Genomic DNA, 20,378 nt, shown 5'->3' with positions numbered 1-20,378 from the left:
ACCCAGGCGCCCCCTAAAAATCTTTTCAGATGAGGGCCACTTGGGATCCTGGGGTAATCCCAGTAGATAGGTTAAATTAACTGGGGTTGGAGTTGGGGCCGTATTGCTGCCAGCTGACTTCCTCCCAAGCCCTATAGAGCTGACTGAGCAGGGAGGTGTAGATCTGCATTTCCCAAATCTGCCTGCTGAGAAAAACCACGCAGGTCAATAGCAGGTTAAAAATATGGGTCCTAAAACTATAGATATAGTTTCTGGAGATCTGGACTGGGAAGGACTGCAGAGGGCCAGGGATTCTGATGAGGCAAGTTGGGGGAAAGCTCTCAGTGAATCTTTTTGTCTCTGTGGATCCTTTCCAAGAACATGAGGCTAAACCATTCACCCTTTCACCCGTGATAGGAGAAAATCAAGTCACTCTTTAAAGCGTAGCACAGACCCTTCATTCTCTAGATGGGACGTGGCTGGAGCTAGGCTGGCCTTCAGGACTGATCAGTCTCCAGAGTAGGCTGACTCACAGCCATTTCTGGTGAAAAAAATGAAATTAGTATGTTTGTGTCATTGTATAAAGGATGCAGACCCTCTCGTGAGGAGATGGGCTCAGGAATGATGCTCTAGTTAATTTAACTGCATAAATAAATACAAACAACTAAATATAAGTATGGTATGAACATTTATGCAAAGGTTGTGACAACCGAAAATGCCTATCTTTGAACCAAATACATCACTGGTGAATACTTAATGTTATTGTAAACCAGGAACAAGGAACCAGAGGTCAACCCATCTGTGCTCCCCAGTAACAGGCATCTTCACACCCCTAGGTCTGTACCCAAGAGAAATGAAGACCTGCCCACACAGAAACTTGAACACAAATGTGCACAGTAGCCCAAAGTGGAACATCTCAAATGTTCAACAACTGAGGTATGGATGAACAAACTGCGGCATATCAATATGATGGGATATTACTCGGCCATAAAAAGGAATGAAGGGCTGACTCATGCCACAACATGGATAAACCTTGAAAACATTATGCTAAGCAAAAGAAGCCAGACATAAAGGACCATGCCGTATATGAGTCCATTTATGTGAAATATTCAGAATAGATAAATACACAGAGACAGAAAATAGATTGGTGGTCACTTAGGGCTCGGGTTGGGATGAATGGGTAGGGACTGCCAATGGGTATAGGATTTCCTTTGAGGTAAGGGAATTAGATAGTGATGTCTGCACAACTCTGGGAATATACTAAAAACCACTGAATTATATACTTTGAAAAGGGTGGACTTCATGGTATGTGAATTATATCACAGTTAAGCCGTTAAAAAATATATGGAAAAAATAGGTAGTCTGTAGCTATTTTCAATATTTACAAAACAAAACAAAACAAAGAAACCAGATCGGTAAGGCTCACCAACATGTCACATTTTGATTTTTGGTTCAAAGTGGTTGGACGAGGGGCATCTGGGTGGCTTGGTTGGGTGTCCGACTTCAGTTCAGGTCATGATCTCAAGGTCCATGAGTTCGAGCCCCACGTTGGGTTCTGTGCTGTCAGTTCAGAGCCTGGAGCTTGCTTCGGATTCTGTGTCTCCTTCTCTCTCTGCCCCTCCCCCACTCATGCTCTGTTTCTATCAAAAAATGAATAAACGTTAAAAAAAATTAAAAGTGGTTGGACGAGTAAGCATGGGAAACCCTGGTTAATTCGTATTAACAATAAAAATTTCTCTGTAAAGAACTTTTCCCATGTGCCAGGCACTGTGCTAAGCACCTTGCATGCACCAACTCATGTAATCCTTGTAACAGCCATATGGTGCAGGTAGGTTATTATTTGCATTTTTTAGATGGGGAAATTGAGCGTAGGAGAGTTGAATAAGTTGCTCATGGCTGCATAGCTTCTAAGTGGCAGAGCCCGAATTTTAACCAAATCTGACTGCAAACTGCCTCCTTGCATCCTGTGGATCAGAAATTCTGTGTAGAGGTTAATTCGTTCATTTTCTGTTTGGTTCAACTGATAATTATTAGGAGTTAACCAAGGCAGGGCCAGAAGATTTACCACTCACCCCCAAGCTACTCCTAATCTAAGAAAAAACTGTGCTTGCTGCTAAAATATAATGTTCAAAAAGGTAAAATCATGGATCTCTGGCAGATCAAATATGATCACACATCAAAACATTTATTTAACTCAATGAGGGAACCCCTAAGATGTCAAAAACAGTTTGAATCAGAGCTTGATGTACAGAGATTTATACTCCCTTCTCACAAAATTCATTTGGCTCACTATAAATAAATCACTGACGTTGGTACACCAGGCACCCAGCAATACTGCTGGCCAGCTGAACCTTTGTAGGGAGAATTCTATTGTTGCCATACTCTCTTCCTGTTCCCATAGCCTCTTTGTTCACAGACCCTAGAGCAAGCACTGTCATGGCTAGGTAAAGAAGCTCTCTGACATCCACAGACCACAGAATTTTGTCTACCTGATTATTGAGTCTGCTCTGCAGTGGCTGCCCTTTTGGGGCGTTCATATGAGACATGAATATCTTCAGTCTGTACCCATCCAGAGGGATTCGGCCACATTATCTCTTTCCAAGATTTCCTTGTCACCAATCTTCCAATCCTGTTCTTTTCAAGGCCCTGATAATCCAGCCAAATCATTCAGCAACTGCCCAAGAATCAATGTAGATCTGTACTCTGGCCATCTCTCACTCCAGACCTAGTGGACAATCAAATACCTGGCTTGAATCCCTGTCCACTGGGAGGATTTTCCTTTACCACTGTCTTCATAGTCACCCCTGAGTGGGGTTGTGATGCTACAGCTGTCCACTCTCATGTGGTACCAGCATATCATATAGACCCATCTGTAATGGGTCCCTCAGCCAACTGATCCTAAGCAATCCCTTGGAGGCCACAGGCATGGAATGAGGGAGGGGGCAAAGCAACAGGAGTTGGTGTTGTAGGACTCTGAGCCACCTGCTCATGCAATTTACTTGTACTTTATGGACCACCCTGAGTTCAGGCATATATATATTTACACATGATGACAGATTGCTGCTGTGTATGTCCAATGTATGTCTAGGTAGGTCAGACAACATTCACATGAGAGCTCAAGCTACATGGTCAGTACTGTGGTTAGCCATTCAACTTCTACCAAGGTCCAGTAGCAAGCCAGAACCTGCTTCTTGAAAGAGTAGCTACCTGCAGAAAAGGACATAGATTTGCTTTGAAAACCTAGAGGTCTATGCTGTAATTCTCCTATTGGTGTTTGCTGGAGGCTACATACAGCATCCCTATTTGACACATTAAGTATCATGGGATCTATTGGATCATAAGACCCACGTGGTAGACCAGCTTGTACTATAGCCTGCATATGCTACAGAACCTTCTCTTGTCCTCCCCAATCCACTAGGCTGTATAGATGGGTTGAAGTCACACTCATATGTGGTGTATGTTGCCTCCAAAATCCAAAAGGACCTACCAGGTGTCGTACCTCTTTTTTCTTGTAAGTGATACAAGATGCAGGAAACTCATCTTTCACCCTGAACGGGATATTTCAACATACTCCAGACCACTGAACCCCCAGAATTTTCAATGAGGATACCAATTCTGGATCAGTCTGGGTTCAATCCGGAGAAAGAAGCCATACAGTATCATGAACAGAGAAAGGTTAATATAAGAAGTATTAACTAAAATATGGGATCGGAATAATGAGGAATTGACCAATAAAAAGTAAAGAGAATTCTATGCAATATAAGAACGGTAGGTACCAGAAGCAGCCACTATCCTGGAGCTGAGTACTGAACCAATCCCACTATAGTGATAATTAAACCCTACTGTGATGGCTTCTTTCTTTGTTTCATCACTAGGGTTCTTGAGAACAGGGACCACGTGCTTTGTTCTCCATTACATCTCCTGTGCTAACAGGCTCTGAATGAACAAATACAGCCAGCATTGGCACTCCAGCAGCCTGCAGGAGACTTATCCTTTTTCCTGCCGCATATGCCAGATCCAAAGAAAGGTATCTCCAACATACACCTGGGTGCTTCTGTCCAATCGGGAGATGCTGATAATCCTTGCAAGGGAGTCGTCAGTGGAGCGCTATGTGTAGCCTTCGTCAGTTTCTTCTTAAAATGAGGAGGCAAAAATCTAGCCCAACTTCCCAGACTGTCCCCTCCGGGTTCTTAGTCCCCAGGCCCAGAGCTAAACAGTAAGCCCAAAGAAGCCTCACTCTGTTTCTGATCGCTCTGCGAACGCGTGCACACCACTGGGCCTGGCCTTTGGGACCAGAACAGGTGCACACGGGATTCCCATCAAAGCCTCCTCTCCAGACCTAGAAAAACAACTGCCCGGCGGAATCCGGGAGGGGCGTGCCGGCCCCTCCCTGGGCGGAGGCGCAGCCAGGCCTAGAAAACAGCGTCGGGTCGGGCCCCCGGCAGGGGTTAGGTCATGGCTGACGCGTTGAGGGAGCGCACGGCGCAGCTACTGACTGACTACCTGGAGTACTGCGCCCGGGAGCCCGGCAGCCCCGCGCGGATGCCGTCCACGCCCGAGGCCGCGGTGCTGCGCTACCTGGCCGCCCAGATACGGCAGCGCCACCAGCGTTTCTTGTCGGCTTACCGCGGCTACCGCGGAAACCGCGTGGAACTGGTGGCGCGGTTGGAGCAGGATTTACTCTCCAACCCCCAAACCCTCAGTTGGGGCCATGTGGTAGCGCTCTTGACCTTCGCGGGGACGCTGCTGGAGAGACCGCCGCCGGGGACCTACTTGAACCTGACGCCGGGCCAGCAACAGGAGCTGGAGTGGGAGACCAACGTTGGCCAGGACTGCCAGCACCTGGTGGCTTTGCTCTGCAATCGGCTCACCGGACGGCATCGCGCCTGGCTGGAGGCTCACGACGGCTGGGTGAGGCAGGGGGAGGGGGGGTACCTGGGGTGTGGGGACCGGGCAGGCAGCCAGAGACGCGCCCACGTGGCCGGCACCGGGAGGGACCGCACGGCGTCAGCCTGATGGGTTCCTTTCAGCACGACGAGGACATTTTGTGTAAAGTCCTGCTTTCTCCTCTCTTGGTGATGACAGATGGGCAGAAACCGCCCTTGCTAGCCGGCTGTCTTATTAGCTAATTATGAAGCAGCGGTGCATGAGCTGGTTTGCACACTTGGGCCTTACCCTTGCAGGGTCCTAGGAGTTTTAGGATGCGCCCACGTTGGGTCTGGATGCTTTGCTCATATAGAGATCCCCAAACTGGTAGAGTCAGCAGTGGAGTGACCCTGGGCCAGGTGGATTCTTTCTCCTCTGCCTATTAAACCTTTGGAGAGACAGGCCCCACAGCGCTGCAGGTTAGAGAGCACCAGCCTAAAACGTTAAGAATGAAAAGGCATCCTGTGGCTGAGCTCCCAACACCACTCCGGAGGAGCTGAGGCCAGGGGTGTTGAAGTGTGTGCAGGCACCCAATGGTGGTATTGTCTCTGGATTCCTTAACTCTAATCCACTGCACCCAGCCCTTAATTGGGTGATAACCAGGTGCTTTGGCTTTCAGCTGTACGTCATTGATCTGTGGCGTGAGCTAGAGGGGCAGGACATTGCCTTGCAGCTCCTAAATCGATTTAATGATCAAGGAAAGCCCACCACCCTTCAGTAAGAGGGTAGCATGCCTCTCGATTTCTGAGCTAAACTGTTCCTTTCCTCTCTTTCTACTGAAGTTGAATCAAGGACTGCAGTGACCCAGGTTACAGAATAAATATAACCAAACTATTAAAACCAACAATTAAAACAAAATCCAAGAGGAGCGCCTGGGTTGCTCAGTCGGTTAAGAGGCTGACTTCTCCTCAGGTAATCATCTCACGGCTAGTGAGTTTGGGCCTTGCATCAAGTGAGTTCAGGCCTGGCATCAGTCTTTCTGCTGTCTGTGCATAGCCCCTTCAGATCCTCTCTTTCCCTCTCTCTTTGCCCCTCCCCCCACTGTGTGTGTGTGTGTGTGTGTGTGTGTGTGTGTGTGTGTGTGTGTGTGTATGTGTACGCACACGCGTGCAGGCGCTCAAAAATAAACATTAAAAAAATCCGAAGAGTTAAGGAAGACCCTGCAGGAAATTTAGCCTCCTGTTGGCAGTTGGCATCACCTGTGGTGGTGAATTGGATTCCATCTGTGGAGGAGAGGTAGTATCTGAATCAGAACCTTGACCTTAGATGAACAACTTGAGGTGTTAGCATTAGTTCCTGCATTCTTACTGGTGTGTGTGCTGGTCTTCAACCATCCAGGACTATGATCCCTAAGAAGCCCACCTGAGCCATTTGTCTTAAGAAGGCATTTGGCCCCTGAGGGCCCTCTGCCCTTAAAGAGGAAACTGGGAGGAGGTCATTATTTTCATTTTGGCTAAACAACATTGACTAAGGAATAATCCTTTAACATCAAGAAGCTCCTATTCCCCCAACTGTGTAAATGGGACATGCCCACACCTCTCCCCTACAGTTAAAATGCCACTATCTGGACTTCCATTCCTTTCCTCTCTCTTTCTCTGAATGGAGCTGCTTGCTTTATTGTCTTAGGTGATAGTTTTCAACCTAGTGATTTGCCAGTTGCCCAAATGGCATCTGCCCTTTGCTCAGGAAAGAGTGTGATAGTCTACCTTCCTCTTAGGTTTTTTTTTTTTTCTTTGAATTTTTTTTATTTTTATCTTTTTCATTTAAAATTCCAGTGTAATTAACATACGGTGTTAGATACACATTAACTCAGATTATACTATAGTGATTAAAATACGGAATGCTTCATGAATTTACGTGTCATCCTTGCCCAGAGGCCGTGCTAATCTTCCAGTTTTAATATAAGTGTTGCCAAAGCAAGCACTTTTTTAAAAAATTGAAGTATAGTTGGCATACAATATTATATTAGTTTAAAGGTATATGACAGTGTGATTCAGCAATTACATTATGGAATTCTCAACATAAGTCTGTCACCATACAAAGCTATTAAATATTGACTGTATTCTCTGTGCTCTTTCATTCCTGTTTTGTTTAATTTTATAACTATTAATCCCCTTGACCTATTTTGCCTATTTCCCCACGCTGCTCCCCTCTCACAACCACCACTTTGTGTTCTGTGTTTATAAGTCTATTTCTGTGTCGTTTGTTGAGTTCTTTTGTTCTTTAGATTGCACATATAAATGAAATCATGTTTTTTGTCTTTTCTCTGACTTATTTCACCTAGCATAATGCCCTCTAGGCCTATCTATGTTGTTGCAAATGGCACGATCTCATTCTCTCTTATGGCTAAGTAATATTGCATTATGTATACATACCACATTGCCTTTATCCATTCATTCATCGATGGATACTGGAGTCATTCTGTAGTTTGGCTATTGTAAATACTGCTGTAATGAACATAGGGGTGCATATCTCTTTTTGAATTAATGTTTTTTTTTCTTCAGGTAAATACTCAGAAGTGGAACTTCAGGGTCCTATGACATTTCAATTTTGGAATTTCTGGAGGAACTGCCACACTGTTTTCTATAGTGCTGCACCAATTTACATTCCCACCAACAGTTGTCTTTTCTATACACCCTCAGCAACTTTTGTTTTATGTTTTTGATACTAGACACTCTGACTGTGGTGAAGTGACCTCTCATGATTTTGATTCGCATTTTCCCTAATAATTAGTGGTGTTGAGCATCTTTTCCTGTGTCTGTTGGCCATCTGGATGTCTTTGGAGAAATATCTGTTCAGGTCCTCCACCCATTTTTCATTAGATTATTTGGTGGGAAAAAAGATTGGTATCCTCTTAGCTTTTGAAAACAAGTCAAAAGAGGAGTATTCGTTCTGTGACATAGTTAAGTGTCTCCTATTTCCTTCTTTGTTCTATGTTGGACTATTTCTTACAAATCCTAACTCAAAAGTTCCTAAGTACAAGTTGCCTCCTGGTCAGTATTTACTTTTTTCTACTTTTTAAATTCGGGAGTTATCTTACTATTGAACCCGAAGCTCCAGTGTGTTTTATTGAGTTCAGATGTGGGGCATTATGAAGCCATCTAATTCCCCTTCTCTCTCCCCCTTGTAGGATGGCTTTTGTCTCTTCTTCTCACCCATGCTGCCATCTTCTTGGAGAAGACTGCTGGTCCAGGCTCTTCTGTCATGCTTTACAGTAATGATCTTAATCTACTTCTGGAGAAGATTATTGTGAGTTCTAACATTTTTAGCCCATTTCTACCTGCCTAACTGTGACCAGCCAACTGAATTTGAGATGTGAGAGAATAGAACAGAGTAAACCATGCTCTGAGACATTTTCACCTGCATTTATCTGAGGAGTCCTGTGGTGATGACTCAGAGTTTTAACTCCTGGCAAGTATCAGAGGTATTAGGACAAAGGTACAAATGGCTCTTCTTTGGGGGAAATGGATTCTCAAGGCTCATTGCTCTAAAGAATTGCGGAAGAAACTACAAATTTTGTTTAGTAGGGAACATGGTGCTTTTTGCTACATTTGGATAAGAGTGAATATGTGTCCACAATTTCATGTGCTTCTGCTGACTGATTCATCAAGGCAGTCTGTCAGGGGTGAAATACCAAAAGCCCTCCAAGTCCCAGTTTGACAAGGAATGTAATATTTAAAACTTTTATAAGGAAGTCTTTCTAAATCCTTTGAAACCTAATTACTAATTCTACCTTTCTAGATTTTATATATTTTTCTGACTTCAATAAATTGTTAACTATCTTTAGATTTTTAATAAATTTATATATCTTTTTAAAAATGTTTGTTTTCTTTGGAATTCAATAAGACATTATTCTTAGGAGTAACTTGAATGGATGAAAATTTTCTTTTACTGTCTTTTAAAATATACATATAATTCTGTATTTTAAATGTTTAATCAATACACAAGCTCATAAGACGTTCTTTTCTTCCACCTTCTACTCTGCAGTTAATCCACCACCTGCAAGGTGATGGAGAGGAAAACTTTACCCTCTTAGGTTCTCCACCTGAGGACGGTGAATTTAGCAGACACAAGACTGATGAACAAGTGAAAAATATATGGGTCTTCTTTGCTGTTTTTACAGGAGACTTTATAGAAAAGTGAAAACCTCAAAGAAGTGTGTAGATTCAGGACTTACCATTTTAACAAAGAGTGATAAATTGTGAAACAAGTAGGCAAAGGAAAGGGGTTGGACTTCTAGAGGTAGTATATTCTGGGGAAAGTGACTAGGAAATAGATGGGGGAAAACCAGTGGAAGATAAGGGTTATTTTAGTCAAGTTCACACAGATGGTTCTTGGTGTGGATTACCTTCTCCAAGGATGAGTTTTCTCCCCTTCCTGGTATAAGAGGGCATGCTTCTCAGGCCACCTGGCTGGCTCAGTCAGTAGAACGTGCAACTCTTGATCTCAGGGTTTTGCATTTGAGCCCCACATTAGGGATAGAGATTACTTCAAAAAATCTTTACAAAAAGGGCACCTTTCTCACAGAAAATTTATGCCATACTTTTAGGCAGAAAAGTGGAGGGCAGAGAGCCCTTCCTGTATGTGCTATTTCTCGGTTGCCTTCAGTTCAAAATAATATGCCAAAGTTTTATATTTTGGAGTGACCTGTTCTAATCCACTTCAGTGGTTCACAGGACTCACCATTATTCTGTAGCGATCCGGAATCCACATCCATCTGTCCTTTCTGAGCCCACCCAGACCCGCTAAGCTTGCCATATCCAAACAGGGATACTCTGGAGCCAGTGCTTACCAGGGCTGCCAGCAGCCCCAAGAAAAGCACCTATGAGGACCACAGCAAGCTAACCCAAATCTACTTGAACTTCTCCATGGCGAAAGTTGTTGCTGATGCTATCAGAACAAGCCTGGGACCAAAAGGATAAAATGATTAAAGATGGGAAAGGTGATTTGACCATTACGACTGATGGCACCACCATTCTGACACAAATGTAAGCGTTGCATCTGGCAGCCAGAAGGCTGAGGAAGCTGTCTGAGACTCAAGATAAAGAAGCATGAGGTGGCACCACATTGGTGGTCATCACTGCTGGTTTTCTTAGACTTGAGTATCAAGCTTTTTCAGAAAAGGATTCACCCAACCATCCTTTCCAAGGCATTCCAGAAGGAATTGGAAAAGGAGGGTATATTGAAATCTTAACACGTCTTGACCCATGGAACTAGGTGACAGAGAAACTTAGATATTGCAGCCACTTCATTGATCTGAAAGGTTTTCTGTGTTTAAGTCTGCTTTCTCCAGTAAGTGGAAATGCAGTGAAGGAAGTGAATGACTCAGCCACTACTACTGGTGTAGATCTTACAGATACCAAAGTAGTTAAACCTTGAGGGCATTGTGCCAAGTAAAATATAGTCTGATGAAGAAAGACAAATACTGATGATCTCTTATAGGTATAATAAAAAAAAAAAACTGAAAAATTGAAAAAAACCAACATCATTGATACCAGGTTGGTAGTTACCAGGGGCAGGGAATGGGTGATCAGTTTTGTTTTAGTTTAAATAAATGTTTTTATGTATGTATAGATATGCTGTATGTATAGTTTATAGTTTATATATAAACTATATATAGCTTAAATATATAAAGAAACTGGGTGGGACAAATGATGACTGCAAGTTGGTGGAAGGGCTGGTTCTCACCCAAAAGATGAGCTAACCAGATTTGAAAAGGCTAAGATTGGGCTTATTCAGTTTTCCTTATTTGCTCCCAAAACGGATAAAGATAATCACATAGTAGTTTCTGATATGCGCAGATGGGCCCAGTGCTAAGAAGAGAGAGCCTGTATTCTAAATTCAGTGAAGCAAATTTTTAAAACTGGTTGTAACGTTCTCCTAAAGAAGTCTATTCTTAAGAGATGCTCTCTGTGATCTTGCATTACATTTCCTGAACAAATGACGATCATGGTGGCTAGGGATATTGGAAGAGAAGACACTGATGTCATCTGTTAGACAACTGGATCCAAGCCAGTAGCTCATATTGACCAATTCACCAGTAACATGGTAGATTTTGCTGAGCTGGCTGAGGGGATAAAACTGTTCAAGATCACTGGGAAAAAGTTCTAACTGTGCATGGTCCTAAAAAATGGTGACTGAAGAAGCTGAGTGCTCCATTCATGATGCCCTATGTGTTATTTGCTGTTCAGTGAGGCGAAAGCTTTTATGAGAGGTGGTACTCCAGAAACAGAGTTGGCACTATGGTTAACAGAATATCCATGAACATTGAGTGGTATGGAATCCTGTGTTCTAATGCAGCTGTAATGGAAGTCATTCCATCTACACTAACTGAAGCTGCTGGCCTGAATCCCATTTCTGCAGTATTAGAACTAAGAAACTGGCATGCCCAAGGAGAAAAACTACAGGCACTAATGTCCAAAAGGGTGGTATTTGCAATTATTTTGGAAGAACTTTGTTGTCCAGCCTTTGCTGGTTTCAGTCAGTGCACTGATTCTAGCAACCAAAACTGTCTGGAACATTGTACAAATTGATGATGTGGCTAACAGTAATCTGGGTAACACTGGCTGACTGGCATCGTCATGGCCACTGATAGTGTGGCTGGAGTAGGAGACAGACTTGGTGTTCCTTGTTCTTCCATTTGGCATTTGCTTGAAATGGTATTTACACAACCTAACAAAAATACTAAATACGTGGTTTTAAAAAATAGTATGGTATCCCTCCAGGCCTTCCTGGCTATTACTAAAACTGGACCTGCTCTTGTGACTAGTCTTGTGAACCCTTTGTCTTCAGAACATTTGGCTCTGCCTTGCTGTTCTGTCCCAGGCGTCAGCACACAGCCCACTTCAGATCCTGTCTCTGTCTCTGTCTCTCTCTCTCTCTCTGCTGCACCCCCCTCAAAAATAAACATTAAAAATATCCTTGGCAATTTTTGTGAATTGTTTAAAGTGAGTTCTGAAAAACCCTTTATAAAGAATCCATTCAGACACTGCTTTAGAATTTTTATTAGAATGGGAATGGATTAGAGATTAATTTGGAAATAAGTATCTTTACAACATTTTGTCTTTCCTTCTAAGAACATAAACTCTTGCTTCATTTTTTTTTTTTTTTTTTTTTTTTTTTTTTTTTTTTTTTTTTTTTGGTCTCTTAGGATTTCCTTCAAGAACCTTCCAGGTTCTGTGTTCTTAGGTGTCTTCCAACACTTTGCGTTCCATGGCTATTGCGAATAGAATTTAGAGAGGGTATTTTGTCTTCCCCATTTCCCCTAACACCCTCAGTTTTCTTAGGGGAAACTACCTCTGCTTTGTTCTTAGACCTTGTGGTTCTAGTGAGATTGACTCCTCCCTACGTGACCCTATTTTAAGTTCAGAAGAATGACCCAGACCTGACCTAAGAGTGAAAGTAACAGGACTCAATTTTAAGATTTCTGTGGATATGGGGCGCCTGGGTGGCGCAGTCGGTTAAGCGTCCGACTTCAGCCAGGTCACGATCTTGCGGTCCGTGAGTTCGAGCCCCGCGTTAGGCTCTGGGCTGATGGCTCAGAGCCTGGAGCCTGTTTCCGACTCTCTGTCTCCCTCTCTCTCTGACCCTCCCCCATTCATGTTCTGTCTCTCCCTGTCCCAAAAATAAATAAACGTTGAAAAAAAAAATTAAAAAAAAAAAAAAGATTTCTGTGGACACTATTAAATGAGACTTTTTCTCATCTGGGGTGTGTTCAGTGCATGGAGAGAGCCTGCCTGGAAGAGAAGATCTCACAGGACAGAAGTCAGAGATTTGGGGTAGGGTGGAATGTGGAGAAACAGTAAGAAATTGAATTAGATTCTAAATCCGGCTATTATGAACACTCAATAGTTCTAGCTAATGTTTCTTTCCTAATATTTCTCACTCTTGTCTTGGTTAGTTGTATAGGTTAGTGAATGTGTGTGATAGTTGTTTTCTATGTACTAGAAAATTCCCTTGATTTTGGTTGATGGCCTTCCTTTCTTCCAGCCCTTTTTTTCACTTTTCACAGCATTTTAGGAGGGTGGAGTCATGGAGCCATTGCTCAAACGATAATTTAATCTAGGACCTGTCAGGTTTTTGAGTAAATTAAGGATTACACACACGTGTTACTTATCTGTAGTAAGAAACAATATCCTAAAGGTGAGCATCACTGACATTGCTGAGTTATGAGGCATTCCACTTTGGGAGAGTGTTGTTGTTGTTGTTTTAAGTTTGTTTATTTTGGGAGAGAGAGAGAATCCAAAGGAGGCTCTGCACTAATGGTGCAGAGCCTGACGCAGGGCTTGAACTCACAATGAGATCATGACCCGAGATGAAACCAAGAGTTGGACATTTATCCAACTGAGCCATGCAGGCACACTGGGATAATGTGTTTTTACTACAGTATCTAACTTCAAGACAAATCATCTTCTCATTGTTTTTAGCATGTGGCTGCTTTATTCCATAAACTAAGTAGTTTGGGCTCCTAAGAGGAAGAGGATTATCATGATGTGCTACTGATGAATGTGACCATTCAAGGCACTTTTGGAGTGCTGAGTTAAAGTGCATTTTCAAGTGATGATCTTTCCCATAAGCCAGTAAAGCATTGGGACCCTTAAATTTTTGCTTAGTCTGTTGCCTACTCGGAAGAATGATATGTTTGTTATGGAAGAATAATATGTTACTATCTTCTCTCAAGTTCTTCCTGCATTTTTAGAATCTAGGGGGGCACTTCTGGGTAAATGTTGTTTGCTTCAAACTCCATTTTCTTCCAGTTTTACCTTCCCTGTAAACTTGAAGTTTTTTAGGACGCTATTTGCCTCTATCATCTTCTTGCTTGTTTTCCCAGCTACACAGCTATCAATTCCAGGATGTATTTTTTTGTATTTTTTTTCTTTTTTGGGGGTTGTTTTATAATTTTTTAAAAAATTTTTTTCTTAATGTTTATATTTGAGAGAGACAGACCGAGAGAGACAGAGTGTGAGTGGGTGCAGGGCAGAGAGAGAGGGAGATCTGAATCTGAAGCAGGCTCAAGGTTCTGAGCTGTCAGCACAGCAGGGCTCGAACCCACGAACTGTGAGATCATGACCTGAGCTGAAGTCAGACGCTTAACTGAATGAGCCACCCAGGAGCCCCAAGGGTTATTTTAGGTTTTTAAAAAAAATATATTATTGCTTAATTTCAGCATAATTAACATACAATGTTTCAGGTGTACAACATAGTGATTCAACAATTCTATGTTACTCAGTGCTCATCATGGTAAATGTACTTTTAATTCCCTTCACCTATTTCACCCATCCTTCCATAACTTCCCCTCTGTAACCATCAGTTTGTAATCTGTATATAAGATTCTGTCTTTTGCCTCTTTTTTTCTTTGTTCATTTGTTGTGTTTCTTAAATTCCACATGAGTGAAATCATATGGTATTTGTCTTTGTCTGACTTCATTCACTTAGCATTATACTTTCTAGATCCATCCATGTTGTTGCCAGTAGCAGGTTTTCACTCTTTTTTATGGCTGAGTAATCTGTTGTGTGTGTGTGTGTGTGTGTGTATGTGTACATACATATACACACACCACATCTTTATTCATTCATCTAAACACTTGGGTTGTTTCCGTATCTTGAGTATTACAAGTAAACATTGGGGTGCATCTGTCTTTTCTAATTAGTGTTTTTGTATATTTTGGGTAAATAGTAGTGGAATTACTACATTATATGGTATTTCTATTTTTAATTTTTTCAGGAACTTCCCTACTGTCTTCAACAGTGCTTAACCCAGTTTGCATTCCCACCAACAATGCAGAAGAGTATCTTTTTCTCCACATCCTCACCAACACTGTTGTTTCTTGGTTTTTTATTTCAACTATCCTGACAGGTATGAGGTGATTTTTCATTGTGGTTTACATTTGCATTTCTCTGATGATTAGTGATGATGAGCATCTTTTCACGTGTCTGTTGGCTATCTGGATGTCTTCTTTGGAGAAATGTCTGTTGTCTTCTGCCCATTTTTAATTGGCTTATTTGCTTTTTTTGGTGTTGGGTTGCATATGTTTTTGAATATTTTAAATACTAAACCATTATAGATTTCATTTGCAAATATCTTCTCCCATTCAGTAGGTTGTCTTTGTTTCGTTGTTTCCTCTGCTATGAAAAAGCTTTTTATTTTGATGTAGTCCCAATAGTTTTGTTTCCCTTGCTTCAGATGACATATCTAGAAAAAGTTAGTACTGCCAATGTCAGAGCAATTACTACCTGTGCTCTTCTAGGATTTTTATGGCTTCAGGTCTCACATTTAGGTCTTCAATCCATTTTTAGTTTATTTTTATGTGTGGTGTAAAAAAGTGGTTGTGTTTCATTCTTTTGCATGTAGCTGTCCAGTTTTCCCAACACTGTTTGTTGAAAAGCCTGTCTTTTTCCTCATTGCATATTCCTGCCTCCTTTGTCATAGATTCATTGACCATATAATCATGGGTTTATTTCTGGGCTCTCTATTCTGTTCCACTGATCTATGTATCTGTTTTTGTGCCAGTACCATACTGTTTTGATTACTAAGCTTTGCAGTATATCTTTTTCTTTCTTTCCTTTTTTTTTTTTTTTTTTTAACGATTATTTACTTTGAAAAGACAGAGAGTACAAGTCAGGTAGGAGCAGAGAGAGAGAGAGGAAGACACTGAATCTGAAGCAGGCTTCAGACTCTCTGAGCTGTCAGCACAGAGCCTGATGCAGGGCTCGAACCCATGTAACACAACATCATGACCTGAGATGAGGTTGGATGCTTAACCAATTGAGCTACCCAAGTGCCCTTACAGTATATCTTGAAATCTTGGATTGTGATCGCTCCACTTTTGTTCTTCTTCCTCAAGATTGCTTTGGCTCTTTTATGGTTCCACACAAATCTTAGAATTATTTGTTCTAGTTCTGTGAAAAATGCTGTTGGTATTTTGACAGGGATTACATTAAATCTGTAGATTGATTTGAGTAGTACGGACATCTTCACAATATACTTCCAATCCATGAGCATGAAATATCTTTGCATTTGTGTCCTCTTCAGTTTCTTTCATCAGTGTTTTATAGTTTTCAGAGTACAAGTTTTTCACCTCTCTGGTTAAGTTTATTCCTAGGTATTTTATTTTTGATGCAATTATAAATGGTACTGTTGTCTTAATTTCTCTTTCTGCTACTTTATTATTAGTGTATAGAAATATAGTGCATTTCTGTGTATTGATTTTTGTATCCTGCAACTTTACTGATTTCATTTATCAGTTCCAGTACTTTTTTTTGGTGGATTCTTTAGGGTTTTCTATATATACTGTCATGTCATCTGCAAATAGTAAGAGTTATACTACTTCTTTACCAATTTGGATGCCTTTTATTTTTTTTATTTTATGTTTATTTTGAGAGAACAAGAGAGAGAGGGAGAGGGAGAGAGAGAGAGAGAGATCGATCTAGCATGAGCAGGGGAGGGGCAGAGAGAGAGGGAGACCCTGAATCTGAAGCAGGCTCCAGGTTCTGCTCTGTCAGCACAGAGAGAAGGGGAGAGAGAGAGAATCCCAAGCAGACTCCATCCACAAGGTCAGCACAGAGCCCAACGTGGGGCTCGAATTCACTGCAAGATCATGACTTGAGCTGAAGTCAGACCCCTAACTGAGCCACCCAGGGGATGCAGATGCCTTTTATTTCTTACCTGATTGTGGTGGCTAGGACTTCCAGTGTTATGTTGAATAAAAGTGGTAAGATTGGACATCCTTGTCTTGTTCCCAATCTTAGTTGGGAAAAACTCTAAGTTTTTGATGATGTTAGCTGTGGGTTTTTCATATATGGCCTTTATTATTCTGGCTAAACCTACTTTGTTGAGGGTTTTTTTCATGAGTGGTTGTTGCACTTAGTCAAATGCTTTTTCTGCATCTATTGAAGTGATCCTATGGCTTTTATCCTTGTTAATGTGAAGTATCACATTGATTTGCAAATATTGAACCACCTTGCATCCCAGGAATAAATCCCACTTGATCTTGGTGAATGGTTGTTTTTAATGTATTGTTGGAGTTGGTTTGCTAATACTTGGTTAAGGATTTTTATTTCTATGTTCATCAGAGATAGTGACCTGTAGTTTTCTCGTGTCTTTATCTGGGTTTGGTATTAGGGTGATACTGGCCTCCAAGAATAAATTTGGAAATTTTTTTTCCTCTATTTTTTTTTTGTAATAACAGTTGGAGAAGAATAGGTATTAACTCTTCTCTTTTTTTTAGTGTTTATTTATTTTTGAGAGAGAGAGAGTGAGCACGAGCAAATGCACACAAGTAGGAGAGGAGCAGAGACAGGGAGACACAGAATCCAAAGCAGGCTCCAGTCTCTGAGCTGTCAGCACAGAGCCCAATGTAGGCTCAAACCCACAAACCGCGAGATCACTACCTGAGCTGAAGTCGGATGCTCAACCAACTGAGCCACCCAGATGCCCCTGTATTAACTCTTCTTTAAGTGTTTGGTGGAATTCACCTGTGAAGCCATGTGGTTGCTCCTGGACTTCTGTTTGAGAGTTTTTCAATTAGTGATTCAGTTTCAATCTGCTCAAATTTTCTATTTCTTCCTGATGCAGTTTTGGGAGGTTACATGTTTCTAGTAATTTGTCCATTTCTTCTAGGTTGTCCAATATGTTGGCATATAATTTTTCATAATATTCTTATAATCCTTGGTATTCTGTGGTGGTGTTATTTTTCTTCCATTTTTTATTTTGAGTGTGCACTTGCTCATGTGTGTACTCTCTCTCTGTCTGGCTTTTTGTTGATCTTTTCAGAGAACCAGCTCCTGGTTTCATTGATCTGTTATATTTTTTTTAGTTTCTATGCCATTTATTTCTGCTCTAATCTTTTTTCCTTCCTTCTGCTGGTTTGGGGTTTTGTTCTTCTTTTTCTATCTCCTTTAGGTAAATAAGGTTAGGTTGCTGATTTGAGATTTTTCTCCTTGATGTAGGCCTGTAATAAACTTCACTCTTCCAATAGTTTTTGCTGTATCCCAAAGATTTTGGACCATTATTGTCATTTCCGTTTGTCTCCATATGTTTTTTTGAATTCTTCAATTTCCTGGTTAAACCATTGTTTAGTTGCATGTTACTTCCATATTTTCATGTTGTTTCTAGATTTTTTTCTTGTGGTTGATTACTACTTTCAGACTTTTGTGCTTGGAAAAGATGACTGATATGACTTATCTTTTTGAATTTGTTGAGACTTGTTTGGTGGCCTAACATGTGATCTATTCTGGGGAATGTTTTATGTGCACTTGAAAAGAATGTGTATTCTCCTGTTTTAGGATGGAATGTTCTGAATATATGTTAGATCCGTCTGGTCTTTGTGTCATTAAAAGCTATTTCCTTGTTGACTTTCTGTTTGGACGATCTATCCATTGATGTAAGTGGAGTGTTAAAGTGCCCTACTATTATTGTGTTACTTTTGATTGCTTGTTTTGTTTGTTAATAGCTGCATTATATATTTGGGTACTTCCATGTTGGGTGCATAAATATTTATAATTATTATATCTTATTGGATCATTCCCTTCATGATTATATAATGTCCTTTTTTGTTTCTTGTTAGTCTTTGTTTTAAAGTCTATTTGTCCAATAAAAGTACTCCCACCCCAGCTTTCTTTTCACTTCCATTTGCCTAATAAATGATATAACATCCCTTCACTTTCAATCTGAATGTCATTAGGTCTGAAATGAGCCTCTTTGTAGGCAGCATAGGTCTTGCTTTTTTATCCATTCTGTCACTCTATGTCTTTTGATGGGAGAGTTTAGTCCATTTACATTCTAAGTAATTATTGATAGGTGTGTACTTACTGCCTTTTTGTTACTTGTTTATGGTTATTTTTCTAGTTCTTCTCTGTTCCTTTTTGTTCTCTTCTCTCTTGGTTGGCTAGCTTTCTTTACTGATCTCCTTGAATTCCTTTCTCTGTTTTTTGCATATCTACTACCAGGTTTTTATTTGTGGTTACCGTTAGGTGTATATATAACATCTTGTGTATGTAATAGTCTATATTAAGTTGATGGTTGTTTAAGTTTGAACCCATTCTAAAAGCACTAAATTTTTACTCCTTCCCCCATGTTTTAAGTATATGGTTTCAGACTCTATGTCCTTTTTTTTTGTGAATACCTTGACTGATTTTTATAGATGTACATGATTTGACTGCTTTTGTATTTCCCACTTTTCTTACTCCTGCTTATCATGTTTCCTTTCCACTCAAAGAGTCACCTTTAATATTTCTTACAGGACTGGTTTAGGGTGATTAATTCTTTCAACTTTTGTTGGTCTAGGAAAGTTTTTATCTGTCCATCTGTTCTGGATGGGAGCCTCCTGGGTAGGCTATTCTTGGTTGCATTTTTGCAACCCTTCTGACCTACAAAGTTTCTGCTGAAAAATCAGATAATAGCTTATGGGTTTCTCTTGGAGGCAACAGTTTTCTTTTTCTCTTATTGATGTTAAAATTCTTTCTTAAGCACTACTTTTTGCCATTTTACTTATCATGTGTCTTGGTGTGGACCTCCTTGGGTTGATTTTGTTGGGGGCTCTCTATGTGTCCTGCATCTCGATTTCTATTTCCTTCCCAGATTAGGTGACTTTTCAGCTATTAATTCTTCAAAAACATTTTCTACCCCATTTTCTCCCTCTTCTCTTTCTGGAATCTATATAATACAAATGTTCCTATGCTTGATGGTGTTGCAGAGTTCCCTTCATCTATTCTCATTTTTTATTATTTTTTTCTTTCTCTTGTTCAGCTGGATTGTTTTCCATTACTCTGTCTTCCAAATTGCTGATTTGTTCTTCTGTTTTGTTTTTTTTATGATTTGTAGTCTAGTTATTCTCTATAGTGTATTTTTCATTTCAGTTATTAGGTTCTTAATATCTAATTGGTTCTTTTTTTATATTTTTATTTGTTGAGGGTCTTCCTGAGATCCTCCTCTCTTTTCTTAAGTCCAGTGAGTATTTTTATGATTATTACTTTAAATTCTTTATTGGGCATATTGCTTATCTCCATTTCATTTATGTCTCTTGCTGTGATTTTGTCCTGTCCTTTCATTTGGGACATCTTCCTCTGTCTCCTCATTTTGTCTAATTCTCTGTGTCTGTTTCTATGTGTTATAGAAGTCAGCTATGTCTCCTGCTCTTGGAAGTAGTGGCTTTATGAAGAAGAGGTCTTGGGGCACCTGGCTGGCTCAGTCGGTTAAGCAATTGATTTTGGCTCAGGCTGTGATCTCACAATCATGGATTGAGCCCCACACTCAGCCATGCTGACCATGGGGCCCACTTGGGATTCTTTCTCTCCCTCTCTCAGCCCCTCTTGCCCATGAACACTCTGCTTCAAAATAAATAAACTTTAAAAAAAAAAAAAAGAGAGATCCTGTAGGGCAATGCCCCCTGTTTCCAGAACCTGGCTCCTCAAGGCTGTCTCCTATGTGCCCTACTGTTGTGGTTGAGCTGTTCTTGCCTTTACTCCAGTCATCC

General features: G+C 40.9%; 1 protein-coding gene and 2 pseudogenes across 1 annotated transcript; 2 read left to right on the top strand and 1 right to left on the bottom strand.

Annotated features, from left to right (window-relative positions):
* Nucleotides 1-4,364: 4,364 nt before the first annotated feature.
* BCL2L10 (BCL2 like 10) lies at nt 4,365-8,418 on the top strand. Its single transcript, XM_025920046.2, has 2 exons — nt 4,365-4,890; nt 8,036-8,418. The coding sequence occupies exons 1-2, from the start codon at nt 4,435-4,437 to the stop codon at nt 8,156-8,158; spliced, it is 579 nt and encodes a 192-aa protein (XP_025775831.1). The 5' UTR covers nt 4,365-4,434; the 3' UTR covers nt 8,159-8,418.
* LOC112856579 (U6 spliceosomal RNA) lies at nt 6,735-6,829 on the bottom strand (annotated as a pseudogene).
* LOC112855581 (T-complex protein 1 subunit delta-like) lies at nt 8,294-11,475 on the top strand (annotated as a pseudogene).
* The last annotated feature ends 8,903 nt before the right edge of the window (nt 11,476-20,378 follow it).

Source organism: Puma concolor, chromosome B3, assembly GCF_028749965.1.
Source record: "Puma concolor isolate L17-30 chromosome B3, mPumCon1.1.hap2, whole genome shotgun sequence".
In the NCBI taxonomy this organism is placed as follows: Eukaryota; Metazoa; Chordata; class Mammalia; order Carnivora; family Felidae; genus Puma; species Puma concolor.
This window is presented reverse-complemented; position numbering and strand designations above follow the sequence as displayed.

Bases quoted from the DNA above. Each gene is read 5' to 3' on its own strand.
- BCL2L10 (XM_025920046.2), top strand. From the start codon at position 4,435: ATGGCTGACGCGTTGAGGGAGCGCACGGCGCAGCTACTGACTGACTAC. The intron at 4,891-8,035 runs GTGAGGCAGGGG...TCCCCCTTGTAG, and splicing joins TGGAGGCTCACGACGGCTGG to GATGGCTTTTGTCTCTTCTT.